The sequence below is a fragment of the Monodelphis domestica genome, chromosome 6 (assembly GCF_027887165.1).
Source record: "Monodelphis domestica isolate mMonDom1 chromosome 6, mMonDom1.pri, whole genome shotgun sequence".
Lineage (NCBI taxonomy): Eukaryota > Metazoa > Chordata > Mammalia > Didelphimorphia > Didelphidae > Monodelphis > Monodelphis domestica.
Window position 1 is genome coordinate 104,319,736 of NC_077232.1, and position 22,906 is coordinate 104,342,641.

The window sequence follows — 22,906 nt, forward strand, 5'->3', positions numbered from 1 at the left end:
AAACACCCTGCTATGGTTCAAAGGCTTTCTTCTTTCTTGCAGCTTTGCTTCTCAATAGCTGTTTTGCAACCACTACACCGCTTTGTTAGAGAATAACTAATGGGAAAGTGTGCAATAAATAATAGAGGGTAGGTCTTGGACTGAGGATAACCCTCAGTCCAAATCTCCCCTTTGAAACTTACAAGACATATCTATGGGCAAATCACTCAATTCTTCTACATCTCGTGTTTTTTAAATCTGTAAGATCGGGGTAATAATACCTACAAATCCCTATTTCATGGAGTTGATGGAAGGCACAAACAAAATAAATATAAGTGTTTTGAAAGCCTCACAGTTGTTATAGCATGTTAGCAATTATTAAAAAGGAAAACAAAATAGTAAAGAGAAATACATTTAATTGAGAATTTTCTCCTTTGCTATAATATAAAGAACTTTGACAGAACCAAAAAAATAAAATAAAATTAAGAACTTCAGGGGAAAAGTATTCAGCTCAAAAAGCATAATTTGAAAGAAAGAGGTTGATTTGTGAGAATTTCTAGAATCTTTTCCCTGTGAATTGGTAGGATAGCTGATCAATTTTTAATTCGTCACAAGCAAAACAATAGCTACTGTCATAACATTATATACACATTATAACAAGAGAGGAGAGACACCCATAAAAAATATCTCCCTTGATTCAGCACTATACCATGGGGAAAAATCTATGTTTCCAAAGGTCAGCAGAATCTAAATTTTATTAGATAACATTAAGTTGACAAGATTGCCACATAATAAAAAGGTCTGCTACATAATCTTAAATTGACCCAATGATGGGGATGTTCAGGGATTCCTGAGGTGAAGTGTGGGTGACAGAAGACAGCCTGCAAGGGGAATCAAATATGCCTCCACATTATGAGCAGTAACCTAGACTTCCTCACCAGTCTCAAAGCTCTGAAGAAATGAAAAAGGTTGACCAGCAGATGGATTATTTTTATTGTTGCTTCTATTTGTCAAAGCATCTGATTATAATAGCTATTAAGGCATTGAAGCATGGCAAGATATTCAATACGGGCGGAATTCCCTATCTTTAGAAGTTCTAAGACTAGAAGGAAGGCCAGCCATAGATCATGTGATGGATACTTGCAGACCATCAAAGTGGCTGTCAGACTACTTGAAGAATCATAAAGGGAAACATGGGTCTAAAAGAGAAGAGTACAAAAAGTATGGTTGCTATCTGGTAGGTAGTAGAATGATTTTTATGGGTCAGTTAGTCATCAGAATGTTCTGCTCTTCCTGTGACAAAATGCTGACTGAATGATCCCGATAATAAAACTATCCATGTTTTCATGGAACTGTTAACCTTTCAAAATGCTTTCATATCCACTAGCATACTCAATACTCAGAGCAACCCTAACAGGAAGGTACAATGAAATATCTAATTCTCTTTTAATGTTTGAGGAAATTGAGATGAATCCTCCTTCTTGGGCCACTTTGGATCACCAGTTCTCTCAATCTATCTGCTTTTAAAGGCTCCTTTTCCCTGTGGTCAGAGGAAGAAAAACACATTTTGATTGTAAGCATGTGTTGAGCCTGTATATGCCCTTGGAGAATCCTTTCCTTCTATCTTCTCTTTTCCTTGCTTACTACCTAGGACTCATTCACATTCATAAATATATGTCAGTGATCAGGATTAGAATGTTGACAGACGGGGATGCTGGAGGATACCAAGAGCTTTTACTCACCAAAGAAAGAGGCTACTTTAAGGCATTATCATCGAAGGGGGCAAAGTTTTAAGACACTGACAAATGATTTGGTTTTTTTGCTTTTTATCAAACTATATATAGGAAAGCTTTCACAAGTTTCATTGAAATGAATATCTAATCTGTTTGCCGGGAAATTATTTTGTTCTTAAGTATTTCAAGAAAATTGATGCTCAGGAAAATCAAGAAAAGTTGGTCTGTTTTCTCAGATGGCAGTCTAGTCAATAAGAGCTAACACAAAACTCCAAGCAGTGACCCACTTTTGATAGATTCTGTTTCTGTATTCTTTGGCATTTCTATGTATTTATTAGAACTGCATATTTTGAAGAGAGGACAAGAAGTGAAATTTTAAAAGCTACTTCTGTCAGAATTCAACATAAATAAACCTCATATATTTTTGGAACTGTCTACTACTCCATTCTGTTAAGTAACTATATGCAATGTGTTTTAGAAATTGTTTGCACATTAAGCAGAACCAGGAAAACTTTGTATACAGTAACAGCAACATTATAGAATGATCAACTGTGACAGATTTAGTCATTATTGACAATACAATGATCCAGGACAATTCTGAGGGACTTATGATGAAGAATGCTATCTACCTCCAGAGAAAGAATTGCTGGAGTCAGAGTGCAGGTGAAAGCATATGATTTTTTAATTGTTTATTTGGGTTTATGTTTGGAGGTTTTGGTCTTATAAGATTATTCACTTACAAAATGAACAACATGGTAATATATTTTGCTTCATAATACATGTATAACCCCGATTGAATTGTCTGTCAGCACTAGGAGGGGGAAGGGAAGGGAGGGATATAACTTTAGGAAAACTTGTGTAGAAATCTGTAATTACATGTAATTGGTAAAAAAATATTTAAAAAGGAAATGATTTCATGGGAAAGAACATTAATAACTTGATATAGGAAAATAGTAAGAATAATAAAATAGTAATAATAATATAAAATATATAAATAGTATATATATATAAATAAAAATAATAGTAAGAATAATAAAAGAAGGGGAAAGGGACAAGGAAGGAACAAAGGGGAAGGAAAGAGAAGGAAATAGAGGAAAGAAGGGAGAAAGGTGTAAAGGGAATAAAGGAAGAAAGGGAAATGATAAAAAAGTTGTAAAAATTTATATTTATGTAAATTCTTAAGGTTTGCAACATTCCTTAGGAAGAGAAGATAAAGAAAGAAAGAGAAGGAGAGAAGTAGGAAGAAAGAAGAGAGGGAAGGAAGAGGAGGAAAGAAGAAGGAAGATAAAATATTAATAGTCAATATTTATATAGCTCTAAGGTTTGCAAAGCACTTTTCGGAAGGAAGAGGAAAAAAGAGGGAAGCAAGGAAAGATTAAATAAGAAAGGAAGAAGGAAAGAAGAAAAAATAAAAGGAAAGAAAGAAAAGAAGAGAAAGGAACCTCAGTGCCTACAGGACTTGGAGTCTGAACAATTCCTCATGAAGTGGCTCTTGTTCAAGGCTTGCTGCAGAGACACTGGCTCAAAAGGTTAATGATTGCAATAATCACTATTTCAATTTGCAACAAATGGGATGAAAGGAAGCCAGACCACAAACTGAGAGAGGCCCCTCTGTGAAGGTGATAGAATGACAACATAGCAGTGTTCTAGGAAAATTGGTTAGTTTGGATCTCTGAGGAAATTCTTTCCTTTGTAAACCTTTTCCATTTTGTATCTAGGGAATGGTGAAATTAAAAAAAAGTTAACTTACTATAGGATCTTGAAATTGAATTGAAGACGCTAAATTTCAAATGAATAAAATATCAGTTTCACTCCTTGATTATCCTTCTGTTCATGTTTAGCTTCTGCCAAGACTTGGTATTTTTTGGTATTTTTTTGTCTTTCCCACTCCTGCTGCTTTGTGCTTTTCTGCTGCTGGTGGTTGATGAAGCTGTGAGTCTTCAAGTGTTCTAAGTAGTCCTGTCTGGGGCAAGCAGCATTTCTTATAATAGGAATAACCTAAACTATTCTAAATTAGTTTTATGAAAAAAAAAAGCATCTTTGTCTCTCTCTTATTTCTGATACTCCTTCCACCAAAATGGATACGAGTAGCTCATATTTACATAATTGTTTGCAGTTAAAAAAAAATCTTCTCTATAACAATCCTTTGAGATTCTTGCCATTTTAAAGATGACAGAACAGAGCTTCAGAGTGCAGAAGTGACCTGTCTATAGTCACATACCTAAGAAATGGCAAAACTAAGACACAAATCCAATTCTTCTGGCGAGAAAGCTATTGTTCCTTCTATTATATCATAGCTGCCTTGCCAAAATATGTACTATTGCACGATAAAATAGAAAGGACATTTCTTCTGACATAGTCAGAAGATTTTGGTTCAGGTCCCAGCACTTTTTAAAAAAAATTGACACAATTTTTAATCATTAATTTAATTTAATTTAATCATTGTTTTCTGACATTTTGTAATCCATGTTCTCCTCTTTTCCCCCAAGATGGCAGTGATATATTTTATTTATATATGCTATATGATAAAGGTTTTACATGTGCTACTATGCAATTCATATTTATCATGTTGTGAAAGAGGCCTTTCACTTAAAATGACCTTCATCCTGTTCTTAAACCTCTCCATGAATTAGTCTCAACAATGTCAGTAAACAAACATTTATTAAGCATCTTTTATGTTCTAAGCACTGAGGATTACAAGAAAGGTAAAAGACAGTCCTTGGTCTCAAGAAGCTCAGAATTCAATGGAGGAAACATAAAAACTATGTACATAGAGGATCAATTGGAGATAATCAGCAGAGGAAGGCACTGGAATTAAGGAGAATTATGTAGAAGGTGAGGTTTTAGTTGAGAATTGAGGGGGAAAATCAAGGAAAGAAGGAATTGGAGATGCGGAGAAAGACAATCCAGGAAGGAAGAAGTGGGAACAGTAAGTGAAAATTCCAGGAACTGGAGTGTCTTGTTTGTTGAACAGCAATGAGGATAGAGTCACTAGATCACAGAGAATATGAGGGTGATGGGATAGGGAGTAAGAAGACAGGCAGGCTAGGAAAGGGTTTCTTGGGGAGGACTTTTAAAGTCAAATGAAAGATATTCAGTATTTGATCCTGGAGGCAATAGGGAAGCACTGGAATTGATTGAATAAGGAATGACATGTTCAAAATTAAACTTTAGCAAGATCACTTTGACTGCTGAGTGGAATTTGGACCAGAGTAGGGGGAAACTTGGGACAGGGACACTAGCCAATAGCTTAATGCAATAGGTAGGGTTCAGGACCTACACCAGGTGGGGGTACTGTCAGAGAAGTGAAAAGGACACATATGAGAAATATCATGAATGAAGAAACACCAGGACTTGGCAATTAATTGTCTGAGGATGGTGGTGAGAAAGTGGTGACACTTGAGCTGTGAGCCTGAAGGGCTGGGATGATAGTGGTAACTAGAGAGAAATCAGGAAATGTAATAGAATTATTAGGGGAACAGGGGGAATGGAAGGAGAGAGGGAAATGGGGAGAGAGAGAAGATTCTTCTTCCCCTCTCTTTTCTGGGAGAAAGGTAGCCAAGTCTTATTTCCCTGACAGAGGGAATATATTTCCTCAGAGGATGGTTCTGGGAGATGGAAGGCAAGACCTGGAGAGATTAGCTTTAGTAAGATGACCCACTGCCTCCCCTTTAGTCCCAGCTATTATTGAAAGGCAGAATGGATTCTTCTGCCTCTGGTCTCCACTGTTACTTCTCCTCAGAAACCTGGGGTCACCCCACTCTCAAGGAGAGATGTTGTTCCTTGGGTTAGGCAGTTTGGATCCCTGGGATCCTGAGCTAACCTTCCCCTTTTGGGGAGAGATGTGATTTTCCCCAAATCTTCTGTCCCCTTTCCTAGTGTCAGAAACCAGCAGACATAATTCTAAAGTAGTAAACAATTTATTTGGGTTCACATGAGGAAGGAGAAGTAGGGGTGTCAGGCAAGGAAAGTGGGGAGTAGGAAACCCTAACACTTGTCCCCTCTGGAAGACTGACCCCCTCAAGTTCTCAGGTTCAAGGTGGAGTGTCTTGACCTCTTCTGGTCAGCTGCTGGTTGATCCCTACTCCTCAGCTAACTAGCTTTTAATTCAGAAGTCTAGGAACAGGTCAGGGAGAGAGAGAAATCTCATGGAAAGATCTGGATGGCTCTGGCCAGAGTGAGTCCAAATCCAAAACCACCTTGAGAATTCAGGTAGCTGTTCTTGAAGTCTTAGTGGAGGTATTTTTGGGTCTCAGAAGGAATAACAGGCCCCAAAGAGATGGGCTCTTTCTCAGCTTCCAGGAAAACCACCTTCCTCCTTCACCTCCCTGGCTGGAAGACTGTTAACCCCTGGCTTCAAAGTCCCAACCCTTTTAGAACTCCCAGACTTCTCTCTCTGCCCCTTCCCCACTGCTCTTCAGCTGATCTGTCCTTCAGCCTGACTTCTCATTGCAACCCTTTGGATCTTTCTTTCTTAAATTACACAAGATACAAAGGTTTGGGCAGGGGAGAAGTAATGAGCTTGGTTTTAGATCTAAGTTTAAAATATCTGGGGGATATTTAGTACAAAATGTCTAATAAGCAGTTGGAGACAAGAGACTAGAAATCAGGAGAGGTGTTAGGGCTAGACAAAGAATTATAGAGATAGCCAGAGGGGGTGATGAGATCACTAAATAAAACACTATATAGAAGAAGAGAAGAGAATGAGAATATTGATCTATAAAAAGTACATATACAAATATCAATCTATATCTTTCTTCAAATATATATAAAGTTATCCTGGATAGAGTGACTTGCATATTCCCTGGCACAGGAGTGAGGGAGTAGCAACCTTCAAGTCAAGTTTCTCTAGCATTTTTGAGGTAAGTTAGGCTCTGGGGTCTAGAAAATTCTACATCTCCATAATATTCTGGCCAACTGTTAAGATTTGGATCCTCTCTGGTTTTTCTAATGAATTGGGCTTGCTCTTGGGGAGTAAATAATTCTTGCAATAAAAGTTCAGTATCCTTAAAATCTGGCTCAAATAATTTAAAGGCCCATTTCAGCTCCTTTACACATCTGAAAGGCTCAGTGTAAAAATGGGGCATTTGTTTATGAAGTGCCTCCAAGTCCATGGCTGAAAATGGCTTAGGGACTTTCTTATAGACAATGCCTAAATTTTGTGTTAGTTTTGCAAAATCTTGCAAAGGCATGATCTTTTGTGCCCCATGCAGACCCCTTTGATTGTAATTGATTATGAGATAAGATTGATTGTAGGATACATTGTCAAGAGATCATCTCTTGGAGAGACCAGTTGAAGAGAGAGAGGAGAAAGGGAAAAGAAAAAAAAAGCTGAGAATTCTAAGAGAGAATCAGAAGCTTGAAGATCCAGCTGGCATCCTCACTTCCAGCTGGGAACCAGAGGAGGGAGGTGGATTCTCTGTAGCTGGGAAGAAGCCTATTTCCTTGGACATCTACTCTCCCTTCTGAAACCCTGAATACCTCAGCTAAGACCTTCAGCCCCAAATCCTCAAGGGGTACACTTTTGATTTACACTTTTGAGCAGAGCCATTCACAGACCCCTTTTCTAAGACCTCTCCCTCTCTCTCCTGTCCCTGGACTTACATTTACATTTTCAAGACTTAGCTTGAGAGTAGGAACTAAAAGGCAGTTGGCAAGAAAGAGGGGTCAAGGCTAAGAAGCCTGGAACTCCCAATCTTTGGAGGTCCAATCTGCTAGAAGGGAAAATCATTAGGGTCTCCTATTGCCCTCCTTCCTGCCTCATACCTCTGACATCTTTCAACCTTAACTTAATTACTTGACATTTAGGATTTTGGGTTTGAACCTATCTTTAAACTACATAGCATAGGAGATCAAATATTTAGGAGAGTCATACCTCTCACCAAGAGGGGACTTGACTCTCAGACCCCAGTGAAATTGAGACCATATGACCAGGGAAGCTAACATCTTTCCTTGGCAGTTGGGCACCCCTAAGCCAGGGGGGCAGAGATATAAGAGATAATCTTGTCTCTTAGAGAGAGATTTGATCTCAGAAGCCTTGGGCTCCTCTCAGGGAGACATCTTGCCATCTCACTAAGTCATTCCCTCTCTAGTCTCCTATCCTCCATCTCCCAGAAAACATCTCTGGGGAGACATATTCCCTTTTTAAGGGGACAGGACCTGGCTTATCTCCCCCCCCAATCCTTTCATTCTCTCTCACACCTATTCCCTTTTTCTTCCCATCATCTTCTCTTCTCCAAATCCCTTCATTACAAAAGTCAGATTCAAATCTTGCTATTGCAAATTACTGACAAGTCATTTACTTTATAGAAACTTTGGGCAACTCTCTGGGGCTTATATACCAAGTCAGAAACAGCCTCAGATCTACATTGGTTGAAGGAATTTCCTATAGTAACAGAATCCTTTGTGAATACATCTGTCTATGTTGTACACAAACTTCAGTGGATCTGTAATGTCATCAATGTGAGGAGTTTCTCCAATAGTGTAGAGCATCACCCATCTATGTTGGTCTATCCTGTGTGAAGGCAGGTAGGTGGGACAGTGGATAGAGTATTGGACCTGGATTTGGAAGACCTAAGTTCAAATCCACTCTCAGACACTTAATCCTTAGGCAAACTTGGACCTCTGCCTCAGTCTCCTCATCTGTAAAAAGACTTGGAGAAAAAAAATGGGAAACTACTCCAGTATACCTGCCAAGAAAACCCTAAATGCAGTGTAATAGGGAAATTAGAGAGAGAAGCATATATAAGCATATAATTTCCATATTATAGCAATAACAAAGTCAGACATGTATGAAATAACTGCACAATGAAAATCCTATATGAAAACAATAATAATAATAATTTATGTAGCAATATAAAGTTTTCTGAACACTTAGATGTGATTTCTTTTTATCTTCACAATTTCATTTTACAGAAGAGGAGACTGAGGCTGAGAGATATTGTGACTTGCCATTGTCCAAATAAATTCATCTTCACTTCAAGTTCAGAATTCTATGTACATTGTCATTTGTTTGCCTCTAATTCATAATTTCCCATAAATTTTATAGAAGAAGTCTACATTTAGGGCAGTCTTCCTTTCATTTTCCTGATATTGCAAAGATGCCTGTGGAATGTGTGTGTGTGTGTGTGTGTGTGTGTGTGTGTGTGTGTGTATTTCTTTGTTTAGTAAGATAATGCTATTGATCCAACATCAGTTAGACCTCTACTCTAGGCTTTCATAGAGTAACAGAGATAGTTTCATCCTTCAAAATGGATTGTAAATGCTTTGAGAGTGATGACTATCTCCTAGCATAGATCTCAGCATATTATACATTGTATGGCAATCAAAAAATACTTTGCATTTTGGGATCTAGTCTCTCTTGCAATCAAGTACTTCTGGTCCAGACATATCTATCTCCTTTTCCCTGCTCTTTTCTGGAAATGTTCATGTTTGAAACTCAAAAAATTGAAAAAAAATCACTACATTTCTCATTTCCCCTACCATCTTCTAAAATCAATGGTTCTTCTCTTTCTCAGTTTATTTTTGTCTAGCTACTTCAAAGAGAAAATGCCAGGTAGTGCTAGGCAACACAGAAAAGGAGGATTAACACCAGCAGTTGCATGGAATGTTCTATCTCTAAGCTCAGAGGCACTAACACCATGGTCTAATGAACCAAAAAAATCTATGTATGTCCACACACATACTTTCTATCAATCCTTTCTAAAGTTATAGAACATACTCTTCAATCCTTCCCTTCTCCCCAAAGACCTCATCCTTCAGTTCAAGTCTAGGGCTGCTAAATAAATCACCAATAATGTGCTGATATAATGACATCTGAATTGATCAAAATAACCCCAAGAAAAATTATATGTGTATGAAGAGTACAGATATTGAACCACTAAACAGTGTTTAATGATACAGATCAGCAGCATTAACCTCACTACAGAGTGAAATTCAACTGCACTATGTATGATGTCCCTACTTGGCAAAAAGAGCTTAGTCTGGTTTCCAATTCAAAGCAATTTGCTTTGTTTCTTATTTTGCAATTTGTCTTCTTATGGATATTTCCCCTGGATTTGGAAAGACTAGGGTCAGAAAGGATGTACTCACATTCTTGAATCCTCGGTAGAGGATCTGAAGTTCCTTCTTGGTGAATTTGCTCTGGGCTTCCAGCAGTTCAAGAGCTTCAGGCCGATGCCGCACGGTGGCCATTTCCATTTCATCTTCGACACTGTCTGTGGAAGGAAATCAGAAGGGGTCATCGGAAAATTCATTGGATATAAATGCTCATTTCATGATCATAACCAAGAAGAAACTTGAAACCGAGTGAAACACTGAGAACACATTAAGTTCTCAAAGTAAGTTCTTAAATAAGGAAATACTTTTTCATTGGCAAGGAATTTATTTCTTCATTTTTCAGAATAGAGTATCCTCAAGCAGGTCCATTTTAACATAACATTTTCTTTATTCATTCTAGAAGCTAAAACACTATGTAGCATAGAGGATAGATGGTAGACTTTAGAGATAGGAGTTGTCAAACAAGTGAAACTCAGGTTCAAGTTCTGTCTCTGATATCTACTATCTGTGTGATCTTGAAAGAGTTATTTAAGTTCTCAAAATCCTAGGCAGCTACCTAAGATTTTAAGTTACAGAATCATTTCCATGACAACATCTAGGCACTTAGACATTAATGTAAATTCTTAGTTTTAGTACTTAATGGAAGCAAATTCATCTAGTTATAGAATTTTAGAATTGGAAACAAACATTAAAACAGCATTTCACAGAGAAGGTAATTGAAGCATGGAGAATGAAAAGTCTTGCCTCAAGTCTAGAACTAGAAGTCAGGTTTCCTAAGTCTGTGAACAATAATTTACTTTTTAAAAATACACTGTGTCCTTTACACTTTAGGTTTTGCAGTTCCGAGAATTTCCAAAAGAAAGGAACACAAACATGTAAAAAAAGCCCTCTTTCATGCAGAAGTCTGTTTCTCCAATGTATATGACTATGAAAATGGGGGAAATTTAAAAAATTAAAATATCCAACTTTTAAAAATATATATTCTTTGAATGTAGGGATAGAGATGACAAGTTCAATAAGCATATGACAGATTAGATGTACATGAGACAGAAAATGAAAGGATGTAAAGGTTACAAGTAGAATTAAAGATGGATAATGATAATAACAGAAAAGAAGAAAGACAGGATTAAATAAGATTGGAGTAGAGAATTAGCCCGAAAAGCCTGCTTAGGGACCAGCGAGAGATGCTCTCAGTTTGAAGGAGGCTGAGAAGCTATATTATCTCAAAGCATCTTCTTTCTTTTCTCTGCTCAGGTTAGTTCCCCAATGGCTAAACATTCTAGCAGATAAGTTTTCTGTTACATAGAATAAAATAAGATAGTGACTGATATTTCTTCAGATTTCTATATTTACTTAAAAGTTAATGAGGTGCATTAAGAAGAGCACTTGACTTATAATGGGAAGAACAGTGTCCAAATGCTAACTTCACTACTCACTATGTTGGTCAAGTCACTTAATTTCTCTGAGCCTCAGTTTCCTCATGTCTAAAATAAGGTGATTAAATTGATATGATCTCTAGGGACCTTCAAGCTCTAACTTTTTTTTTTAATCAGTCTTCTCATTCTAAAATACTTAATATCTCTTTCTCTTAGCCTTACTTTCTTCCTCAGCAAAATTAGTCTAAGATGACTGGTACCTACCTCAAAGGGCTGTTCTGAGGATCAAGTAAGGTAATATATGCAAAGTCCTCTATAATTGTAAAGTGCTTTATAAATGTAAGCTATTATTATAATAACTCTGTTAAAGGTTCCATTCCTACAAAGTCACCTTGGGCCTTAGCTATGCTCATTGGGAAAGAGCAAAAGGGAATTTTAAATCTGATTTTCTAAATGTCTTTAAATCCCGGTGACCTCTCCTGGACCTATGTAAGTACCCTTACACCAGGGAAAAACAAATCAACAAATTGACTTCCCCATCTTAGTTCAACATGGAACCCAAGCCAAATAACAAGTAAATATAGTTTCTTCATGGAGCAGAGCCAGACTTTGCCGACACATTGTCTGCATGACAAAAGGCTTAATGCCCAGACTGCCTAGAGGGTAAGTATAATTGGGTAGAACCTTATGATAGCCCAATCATCACTGCCAGTATTTAAACAGAACTAAACTTTTTCTGCCCTGAGGTTGTGTCTTCTGGTTCACTTCGAAGCACTGTAATAATGATTTTTGCCTGATAAAGGACTGTTTCCATTTCCAAAGAATGATAGTACCTAACAGTACACATGATATCACCAAAATTAAACTAGCACCAGGCTCATCACTGAAATTCCTCTCTGATTCCTCAATAAAAGCTCTTATGAAAAGCTACTATTTATCCAACTTAGCTTTATATAATCAACTTTCCATTTTCCACTATATTGAGATGTACATTTTGGCAATTATCTTCCAATGACTTATTCACTGCAAATGGTATTGCTTCTTAACCATTTGGTTAAGTCAAGTGCTATGAAGACTTTATTTTTAAAAATTAAATTAAATCATTTCATTTAAAATCAATATGTCCCCCTCCCAATTAAAAATAAAAAGAAAACAAAATCCTTGAATCAATTATGTATAACCAAGCAAAACAAATTTTCATTACGTACTAATGTAGTTTATAACTTTTGTTGTCCTTCATCTCTCTCACCTGCAGTGATTCTAAACTGAGGTCAGCCTTCCTTACCAATTACTAAATAACCATCTTTAAGCAACTGAATTCATTTCTTGCCTATTTGGTAGGATGGGGAAGTATAGGTCAGTCAGATAGTTGGATTTCAGAGGAAGTAAAAGGAAGAGACAGTTGGATCTTAAGATGTAGTGTATAAGTCTATGAGGAAGTGCTATCCATTCTCAATCCTAGCATGTATCTTCAGTGCCATGAGAGTACAATTCTACCCAGTAGGCACTTGATAAATATTTGGTGAAGGAAGGACAAAAGAAGAGGGGTAGGAGGGAGTGAGGGAGGAAAGAAGAAAAAGGAATAAAGGAGAGAAGGGTATAGTTGGTTGCTGAAATGAACAGAGACACACAAAAAAATGAAGTTGGGAAGCCTACTGGCTCTTTGAGAAGCTTTATAGCCCACTTTCATTTTTTTGGGAATTTGAGTTATTATTAATTTTCAAAATTATAGATATCTCCATGCAAAGAAGCAAAGTCACTCTTCCCCTTCCTTTAGTCATGACATTTCACATATCACAGAATATCTTACCCATTTTTCTCTCTGATCTTAAAATACAAAATGAGTGAAATGAACTACATTGTAGAAGTAGTAGTGATGTAGTAGATTACAAATCAAATAAACATATGTACAGTTAAACTCTCTCTTACCCAAACCCCTCCACTTTCCCCTTAAATGCATGTAAGCAATTGCTCAATGGAAAACTAGGTAATAAAGTCCTTCAGGAATTTCTAAGATATACTGGAATTTCAGTATTTTAATCTGTCTCTGATATAATTCCTTTTCTTCACATAAGTATGAGATATATCCCCCTCCTTCCTCCCTTGGATTGAAAGGTACTACATAAGGTCATTTTGCCACCATAAGACTTTGTGTTAGAAATGGAAATTAAACTGTTTGAAAAACTGAGGAATTGAATTTTATAAATGGATGTATTTATTTTATATCATGTTTTTAAAAATGCAAAGGGATGTCATTGCAAGAGATCTATGATGAGCAGGTCCTATCATATCCTCCACTGCATTATTTCTCTTTAAACTTTATGTAAGAGTTTGGGAGAGGTTACCTTACAGGTCTGAGCACTATGTACCCAAGACAGGACTTCCTCTGTAATAATAAAAGCTTTGGGAGAGTAACTATTCTGAACATCTCATTAGCAATAATGGGTATCAGTTGGGCAGGCCAAATTCTTAATGCTGGTTGTTCTTCTTTGAAAAATGCATTAATTTTGCATTATGAAGAGATCACTTAATGTCAAAACATTTAAAGTCTCATTGGATTTAAATTGATTTGCCTTGCTAAAGAGCTTAGTTGATTTGATTTATATTATTTTTTCTCATCTGGAAACTCTTTAAAAGTTATCTTTTCCAAAGCTTTCCCATATAACAATCAAAACTTATAGGTCACGAATTCTCTATTTTTCCATTTCCAGTCTAATATGTTTTTTTTCCTTTTGAGATCTTGGCACTTGGGTACACTGAAAAGCTGTTCAAAGTAGTTTTATAGAACAATGACCTTAAGTCCTGGCTTTTGCTATAGAGTCCAAATAGGACCGACTGGGTAGCTAGATGGATTAGTGTCTGCCTGAAGGGAGGAAGACTCATTTTCCTGAATTCAAATCTCATCTCGGACACTTAAGAGATAGGACTCATGAAACCTTTAATTTCAAGAATCAGTTACTGTGATGGAATTAGGAAGGAGTGTAATACTTTGGGAGCAGCACATTAATGGGCATTAGAAGATCTGGGTTCTGTTGTTACCATAGGAGAGTCACAGGACCTTGTACCTTAGTGCACTCATTCAATAATATGGGGATAATAATAGATAACCCTATTACACAAGATCAAATGAGATAATAAATGATGAAGCCATTTGCAAAGTTTAAACAGCTAATGAAATGTCAAGTAGGTAAATAGACCTTCAGGAAGCTCCTGGGATGATATATGGAGGTATTGAGGAAAACCTACAACTATAGAATTTAAGTTCCTGCTGGGTTGCTTTTCTTTTTCCCTTCATTATTTCTCTTTATTTCTCTCCTCAGCACCCAGCATAATTTTGTGAACCTAGCAAGTATTGAATAAATATTTGTTTAGTTGGGTTAGATCTGAGCCTTGGGCTTGGCTCTCAATTTTCTGTGCCTCAGCTTCCTCATCAACTATAAAGTAGGGCTAGTGAGATTTAGAATACCACATAGGGTTATTGTATGGGAAAGCTGAAAGAGAAAGTATGACATATTAAATACATTTAACATCATCATCATCACTATTGCTATTGCTCTTATTATTATTAGGCAGAGGAGAAGGGATGTTACCAGTGATTAAAACCAGGGAACATGGTAGTAAATGGATCTTTGAGTAGTAATAGTACTTCTAGGACCAGAAATTTGACTTGAGTGACATCTTCTTCTTGTTATAGTCTTCTGATGCTTTTCATAAAATACATTGATTTCTAAACAGGTTGGGACTAGAATGAATATATGAGCCTTAAGCCTTGCCCTAAAAATAATTTTCCATAGACATTAGCATCTTTTATTTTTTTTTAAATCTCACCTTTTGGACCTGGAATCTCCTCATAATTCCTCCCCCATACAGCCACTCACCCATCCACCCACTCTGGGTTGCTATCTTTAGCTGCCCAAGGTGGGTAGATGAATAATTAGTTCCATATTGAGTATGTATAACCCACAGAAATAAAATAATAATTTTATTTAATGATTCAAAGTCAGTCCCCAGATTTCCCAAATGTCTGGACCCTAAAAGTTCCATCTGCTTCCCTGACCCCAAGTATTTTTAAGGTTTACAGTAAGGAGTATGTATACATGGGGTTATATAACACAAACACACATAATATGTACACACATATATACATGAATATATATTCATATCCACATATGTACATGTATCTCCTCCAATGGAATGTTAGTTCCATGAGGGCAAGGGCTATTTTATTTTTGTCCAACTAGATGCCTATATATGTTATATATGCATATTTATATGCACACAAATACATATAAATATTTATAATTCATATCAGCACAATTATTTTAAGGTTACAGATCTTTTTCTTTAATAATTCAATTCAACAGGCATTTTAAAAAATACCTATGTTGTGCAAGACACTATCCCCGCTTCTGGGGATATAAATTAAGAATAGAACAGTTCCTGCCCTTGTGGAGCTTATATTCTACTGCAGGTGATACAACATGTGCTCAAATAAGAAAATATAAAGGAATACAAGATTATTTCAGGAGGGAACGAATGCTAACAACAGAGAGCTTTAAGGAAGGATTCCTGCAGAAGGTGCCTATGCTCAATAAATGCTTGTTTACTATCCACTTGGAGACTGGATTGTAAGTCCTGCTGATTCTGTGTCTAATGCATTTCCAACTTCATCATACTGCTTCAGAATTTTACGGTTAATGTATAAAAATATTTCATATCCATGGAACAATGAAAACAGTATACACTAGAATATTCGATTCCATCATCATTATTTGTTCACTGTTATCATAGATGCCATTGACACAACAATTTCCAGCTCAGAGGAACATAAATTTCTTTGCAATTTATCTTGTTCAATCCAATTACCTCTGAAAGGACAACACCTTAAGCGTGGGCTACTAGACCTACTCTTCTTAGCACTTATGAATGGATTTAAATGGATTTATTTATCTACAGAAATAACTTATTCACATAATCTCTGGCTTCAAATCATAATAACTTTATTGGAATTCAGGTTATCAGCTCTAACCATGTTACTTCTGCAGAGACTCAATGGCCCCAAGTAGTTTGGTTTTTAATTTACCATTTGTCATCCAGGGAGGGCATTGAAAAATAAAGCTGAAAAGAGCTGCCAAAAAAAAAAAAAGCAGCCAAAATGGTTAAGAGGAGGCAAAACTTGCATGTAAGAATCTACATTCTTTTATTAGACTGAATGACCTCTCAGATCTGATCTAGCTCTATTCTGTGAAAATGTGTACTAAAAAAGTCTCTCTCTCCTGTATATTTTTTCTTCATGTGTTCCAATAGTCCTGTTAAATTACATTTAGACACTCACTCTATTTTATATAGCTATGGAATGTGTACATGCATAGAGAAATGGATAGACATATCTGTTGATACAGATAGACAGCAGCATGGCATTATGTAATGTAAACTTGAAATTATGAACAACTGGATTAAAGTCCTGCCTGACACATACAGGTTATACAGCAATGGGCAAGTCATGGGCAACTTCTCAATGCCCCTAATCCAAGAAGTTCTCAACCGTTTTTGTGTCATGGACCATTTCTCAGAAAAAAAAAATGCCTTTAAAATGTATTTTAAAGAAAATAATAAATTTTACTTAGAGTTTGGTGACATGTAATTTTTTTTTTCTCACTCAGGTTCAGGGATACTCCACAATCGATTTACTGATCCCTTCCATGGACTCCAGGTTAAGATGTCTTTCCTTAGGCAATGCTCTAAGAGTATAAGTTGCCAAACATTTGCCTGTCTACTTTGGTAGGAGGTTCCTCAAAGAAATTTCCAATAAAGTCAGGAGCACACCTCATTTTATATATAAAACACACACATATAACTATACAGAATAGTAAATGGCAGAGTTAGTACTTGTATCCATGGATGTTGATTACTTCAGAGCTCTTGAAGGTTAGACTTTAAGGAATCTAAAATAACCATAATATAGTAAAGAACCAGAGTTTGAAGGAAAGATCTCAATATTGCTCCTGAGCAGCAAAACAGAATCATAGATTATAGCTAAAGAGGGGCTTATATATCATCTAGTCCAGCAGATATATATCTAGAACCAAAGCTTTCTGACTTCCAGTTTCATGTTCCTTTCAAAACAAACAAAAACCCAATATACTAAGGCTTAGACATTTTTTTTTCATAAAAAAGGACCTTTATACACAGTTCCAAAATAGAAGTAGCTCCAGAATTTGGAGCCAAGAAATCTCAGTTCATGTCCTAGTTTTGACAAGAACAAACTGCAGTCTTCTAATTGAACTCCATGCCTCAAGTCTCTCCATCCTCTAGTCCATCCTTTTCTCTTCCTTTAAATAATTTTTTTTCTCAAAGTATAGTTCTGACCACATTGCCTCTCATTGTCTCTTCCTGTTAATCCCCAAAGGTTCCTGATTCCTGCTAGCAGCAAAGATAAAATCCTCAAGAGAGGATTTTGAACATTTTAAACCTCACACATTGTCTCCTCCTTGTCTTTCTAATCTTTCACTTCATTCTCCTCCATGGATTCTAAGTAGAATACAGCTATATTGGTCTACTTGCTCCTCATAATTGACATTTTATCTCTTGATTCAGTGTCTTTGAGTTGATTGTTCTCTATGCCCAAAATATTCTTCCTCCTTTCCTCCATCTTTTAGCTTCCCAGGAATCCCATGAGTCTCAGTTCCAACTTCAACTTTTCTCCAAGAGGCCTTCCTAGTTTTTCTTCTCCCTCCTCCCACACATTGCCTTTTCTTAAAGATAGGTTTACTCTGTATATCTTGTATGTAACTATTTTTATGTTGTATTTCTCCTCGCCCACTCCATTAATATGTGAACTCCTGGAAGGCATGGTCCCTGGTTTTGCTTTTTTGCTTAGCACACTTTCTGGTACATAGTAAACACTTTGTAAATGCTTGCTGACTAATTTGAGCTAACGCATTTTACCTTTGTTGGCCTTTTTCTTCAACTACAAAATGGGTATAATAATACTATTACTATCACATTCACAGGTTTTTTTTTTATAAATTCCCATTATCAAATATAAAATGCTTCCAAAATGTAGTGGTGCTATTATTATGTTCATTTTTTACAGCTCACAGCAGATTAGAATCATCAATAAAATACATTTTTAAAGGGTGGCTAGGGATGGGAATATAGATAACAAGGAATGATCCACTGACACTTTAGCAGAAATGGAAGAAATAAGGAAGCAAACAAATAAAACTATTCAACATACACACACATTTAAAAAAAAAAAACTAAGCAGTATAGGGACTTTCAGTGTTGGTACACTATATCTCACATATCAGTCATCTCTGACATTACAACAATAAAACAGAGTGGTGCAATTCAATGTTTGAGGTTCAGAATTTTAACCCTGAGCCATTAAGGAAAAGTTGAAATTGTGTTCAGTATATTGTTGATGGAAGCAGTAGAGCATGGGATGTTTTACAATGTTCTCTACAAGTCAAAAAACAGTTTTAAAATATGAAGAAATTTCAGTGCCTCAAGGGGAAAGTTTCAGATATGGGGAAAATGTACTTATATGAAACAACTCATGACAGGATAATTACAAAGCAGGTGGTAAAGAAATGAAAATTTTAGCTAGAATTATAGAATCTCAGTGGGAAACAAACCATGCCTGAACAAGAATCTTGTCTACAAACTACCCCAAAGTTGATCACCGGCTCCAGCATTGCTTGGATTCCTCCAATAATGGGGAACTTATGACTTTTTATAATAACCCATTCTATCTTCAGACCATTCTTATTATCCAGGAAAATTTTTCCTGACATCAAGTCTAAATTTGACTTTTTGTAACTTCTAACCTGTGTTGCTCCTTGTTCTGACTTCTAAGGTCAATCAGAAGGAAGGTAATTCCATACTTGGCATGATAGCTCTAAAACACATAAGGAAATGGTAATCTCTCCCCTAAATACTCTCCTTCTAAACACTCTGAGTTTCCTAAAATAGATACATAGAAAGCATCCTCTCTAGAATGTTCCTAATCCTGGTCACAAAGAGATTTCAAAGACTAAAAACATTATTGAAAAATAAGTTAGCTTAAAGGCAGATTTATAATCTAGTATATCACTGGAGGAAGATGGGGATGTTTAACAGACTTCATAAGCCAACTGAAGTGGCTATCATGGAGTCAGCAATGATTTAAACAAAACTTTTCTGCTGTTATTGACCAAAACAAACTGGACAGCCTATTGTTCACAGACTGACTAGTGACTGGATATTACATACTTCTTTATAGCCTAAAATGGCATAATTGCCCAAATAAAAGTATTTTTAATCATTAAAATTACTAAAATATATATTATAAACTAATACATTATGTATAGATTATATAAACAAATGAATATCTATCAATCTATTTTTTCCCTACAAAAGTCATTCTAATGTTCTCTAAGAGGAAGGGAAGAGAAGGATAAGATACTAGGTTGGTCTGATAAGAGAAGAAGGAAGTGACTGAATTCATGACAGATGAAAGAATTCAAGATAATGAGAAACATTTTTTTCAATGAGTCCATATATATTTCTATACTAGGGTATGTGAGCTTCCCCTTTGTAGCCTCCTCTCAGTTGGTCTTATTTATGCACTCTGGTATTGGTAACATTACCATTAGAGGAAATGACCATTCCTAAGTGATGGCATATGGTTATAGACATTTGATTCTTGATCAATTCATTTTCTTCCTTAATAGTAATATCAGCTATTTTTATTATTTTCCCTTAATATTTCCTCCTCCAATTTTTATTAAATTAGGTAATTCCTTCTGGAAATTCTTTAGATTATTTGTGGTATTAATTGATCACATAGCACATTCATGATTTGACGATCTAATTGTACTACAAAACTGGCTGGTTTGTGAATGCATTTCTCTATGTTATCTTTGAATATCTCAGTAATAGTTTTTCATCATACTCAAGTCTAGATCTAAACTGGGAGAGTGCCTGGACTTGTGATTTCAGTGGAGTGGTCAATTTCTAGGTGAGGAAACTCCTACCATGCAAGTCAAATACCATTTTTTTTTGAAACATACAGTCCTAGAGATTTTCTTAGAGTACTGAGAGGCTAATAGTTACAAGATAAATAAGGAAGAATAGTTACAAGAAAAAATATATTCTTAGTTAATTCCTATAGAACTTGAGCACATTCATATATGTTTGAGATACCTTGCCTTTAGGTATGTTACCCAATGGAAAGTGTGCAAAAACTAGAAATAGGAGACTGTTAAAATCCTGATACTGAACCTTTCTAGATATATGATTGTGGACAAGTTTCTGAGCCTCATTTTCCTCATATAGATTTAGAGGTAGAAGGGCTATTAACAATGACCTCATTTTGGGATTATAGGACCAACAGTTGATAGAAGGAACTCCTGAGACCTAATTAAATTTCTTCTAAGATATCTAGAAATCAAAAGGCAAGGAGGTTAACAAATTTGCCCAAAGGTATATGGCTAATAAGTGGCAGATCTTTGCACTCTAAATCCAAGGCTCTTTCCACTATACCATGGTCTTTCTGCAACCCATGTCAAAGAGTTGTTTCAAAGAAAGTATTATGAACTTTAAAGATTTATAAAAGTTAATTGTCTTCATATTGTTTAGAGAAAGGTTTTATTAGTCAAATTAGTATGGAAAATGTTTAAGTTGCTTGAAAGCAGATACTAATTTAGATCTGGAAGCTACATGTTTGCTAGATGACACTGAAATCAAAAATAAGTGATTTTTGTTTCCTTAGAGTTTCCCATAATTTGATTTATTCTCAACTTTTCAGGAACACATCAAATAAGTAGAATGAATTTAATCACAATAACATAATTTCCATATGAAAATTTAGATTCATCATGGAAATAGATATCTAGTCTAAATCAGTGATTTGAAAATTTCAACTTTGAATGACTTTGATCAATCCAACCAGAAAAATCCAAGGTCCATGTTCATCACTAATCTTCATGATTAGAATGATGTAATAAAACCAAACTTCCATTTTACCATTATTTTCACCATTCTGATGGGTTTTTAAGTCAGTGGAGAAATCATGCTGTTTGAAGTTTTATTTAAAAATACCTCATTTTTTGACATTTGGAAATTTTGGGAGGATAATTTGAGTGGAGCAAGGGGGTGGTATGATGGTGATAAGTGATTGAAGAAGTTTGCCTGAAAAATCACAAAAGAGCAGTAAAAAATGGGACACCTTATGACTGATACTTATAGAAGTAAGAGATAGACTGCCAAGGTGGAGATGGTACTGTATTGAAAATATGTGGGCTCAAATTTCCACTCTGGAACTTTGTCGTGTGATCATGGGCAAATCATCCAATTTCTTTTGAGGCTTGGACAAGCCACTAAAGACTTATTTCAGGTTGTAATCTTGTTTGGTTGAAAAAAGTCTCACTATAAAGATATAGAGATTATGTCATATTATTGATCCCAAAGACCAAACCATAGAGACAAATGAATATATACCAGCATATTTATTAGTATTGTCAAGTAAATATTTTTAGTACCTAGCATATCTCAATACTGCAAGGACCTATGTATGCCCTCTAGCAAAGATAATAATTCCTCTATGACTTAATATCTGGTTATTGAGAGCCATTAGATCCCAAAATTTATTATCTTGTAGGTGACCTAGTGAGAAACTTCTCTATCATTGACTAGTATGGTTTTTAGACAACAGACATATACTTAAATTACTGGCCCAGGAATTCTCAGAAGGATATTGTCAGGATCAATTAAAATAAGGTACATAAATTATATTGTGAACTTTGATGTACTATGCAAGTCATACTATGAAGTTGAATAAATGATTTTCCATCGTTTTTTCATTTTAAAATTCATTAAAAATATATCTTGTTTCCTTTTTGTGTTTATGCTAGTTACTTCTCACTCCTTTTATTTTGAATCCTTATAGAGCATTATTTTAACTAGCATAGCTTTAAAAAAAAAAGAAATAATGATGGCATATTATATAAAATTCTAAGGTTGAGAGAGAATTTTAAAATGTAGCAGTGATGTGATCCAGTGGAGAGTGCTATGTTGACAACTAGTCACAGATATTTCAAGTCATTTAACCTCTGTCTGTCTCAGATTCCTCATCTATAAAATGCAGTTATCTGTCACCGGATTGTTGCAAGGATAAAATGAAATAATATTTGCAAAGAACTTTGTGAACATTAAAGTGTTCTATAAATACGAGCTGCTACTACTATTGCTAAAACTTTGTGAAGTAGGTAGTAGTAAGACATTATAGTATAATAGAAAGAATGCTTAAAAAGAAAAAAAGCGTTGGACATAGAATCTGATATTCTAGGTTCTTATGCTAGCTTTTTTATTTTTACAGAATAGGAGACTTAAAGCTCAGAGAATAAACTGAGTTGCCTAATATCACATAGCTAGATAGTGCAGTGGCCTGTATTAGAATCCAGGCCTTCTAATTTTTGGCACAGTAATCTTTCTACTATTGTATGTAGCTTTCATTGCTTCTAAGTATCCCAATCTGGGAAGCAGTTTGGAAAGAGACAGCTTGAACTTTAATCTTCCATCTAAGCAGGCAACTTAGTAATAACTTGTATTTTATGGACCCTTTGAAGTGGAAAATTGAGTCTACTTGAAGCGTTCCTTTCCTACTATCATGGCTAATATAACCCTGCAAGAAACCACTACTGACTGGGCTGATTTTAATCCCAAGCGTAGTTTCTAAAACCACTGTAAACAGCAAATATAGCAGTATCATAACTT

At 35.7% G+C, this 22,906-nt stretch overlaps 1 protein-coding gene across 5 annotated transcripts in view; it reads right to left on the reverse strand.

The window, feature by feature from the left end:
• Positions 1-22,906, reverse strand: part of KCNIP4 (potassium voltage-gated channel interacting protein 4) — a 1,185,503-nt gene that overhangs the window by 110,229 nt on the left and 1,052,368 nt on the right. For all 5 annotated transcript variants that reach the window (XM_007496665.2, XM_007496663.3, XM_007496664.3 and 2 more), the window contains one exon: positions 9,804-9,928. In XM_007496665.2, coding sequence (XP_007496727.2) covers positions 9,804-9,928 — 125 coding nt within the window. The remainder of the gene's footprint in view (positions 1-9,803; positions 9,929-22,906) is intronic.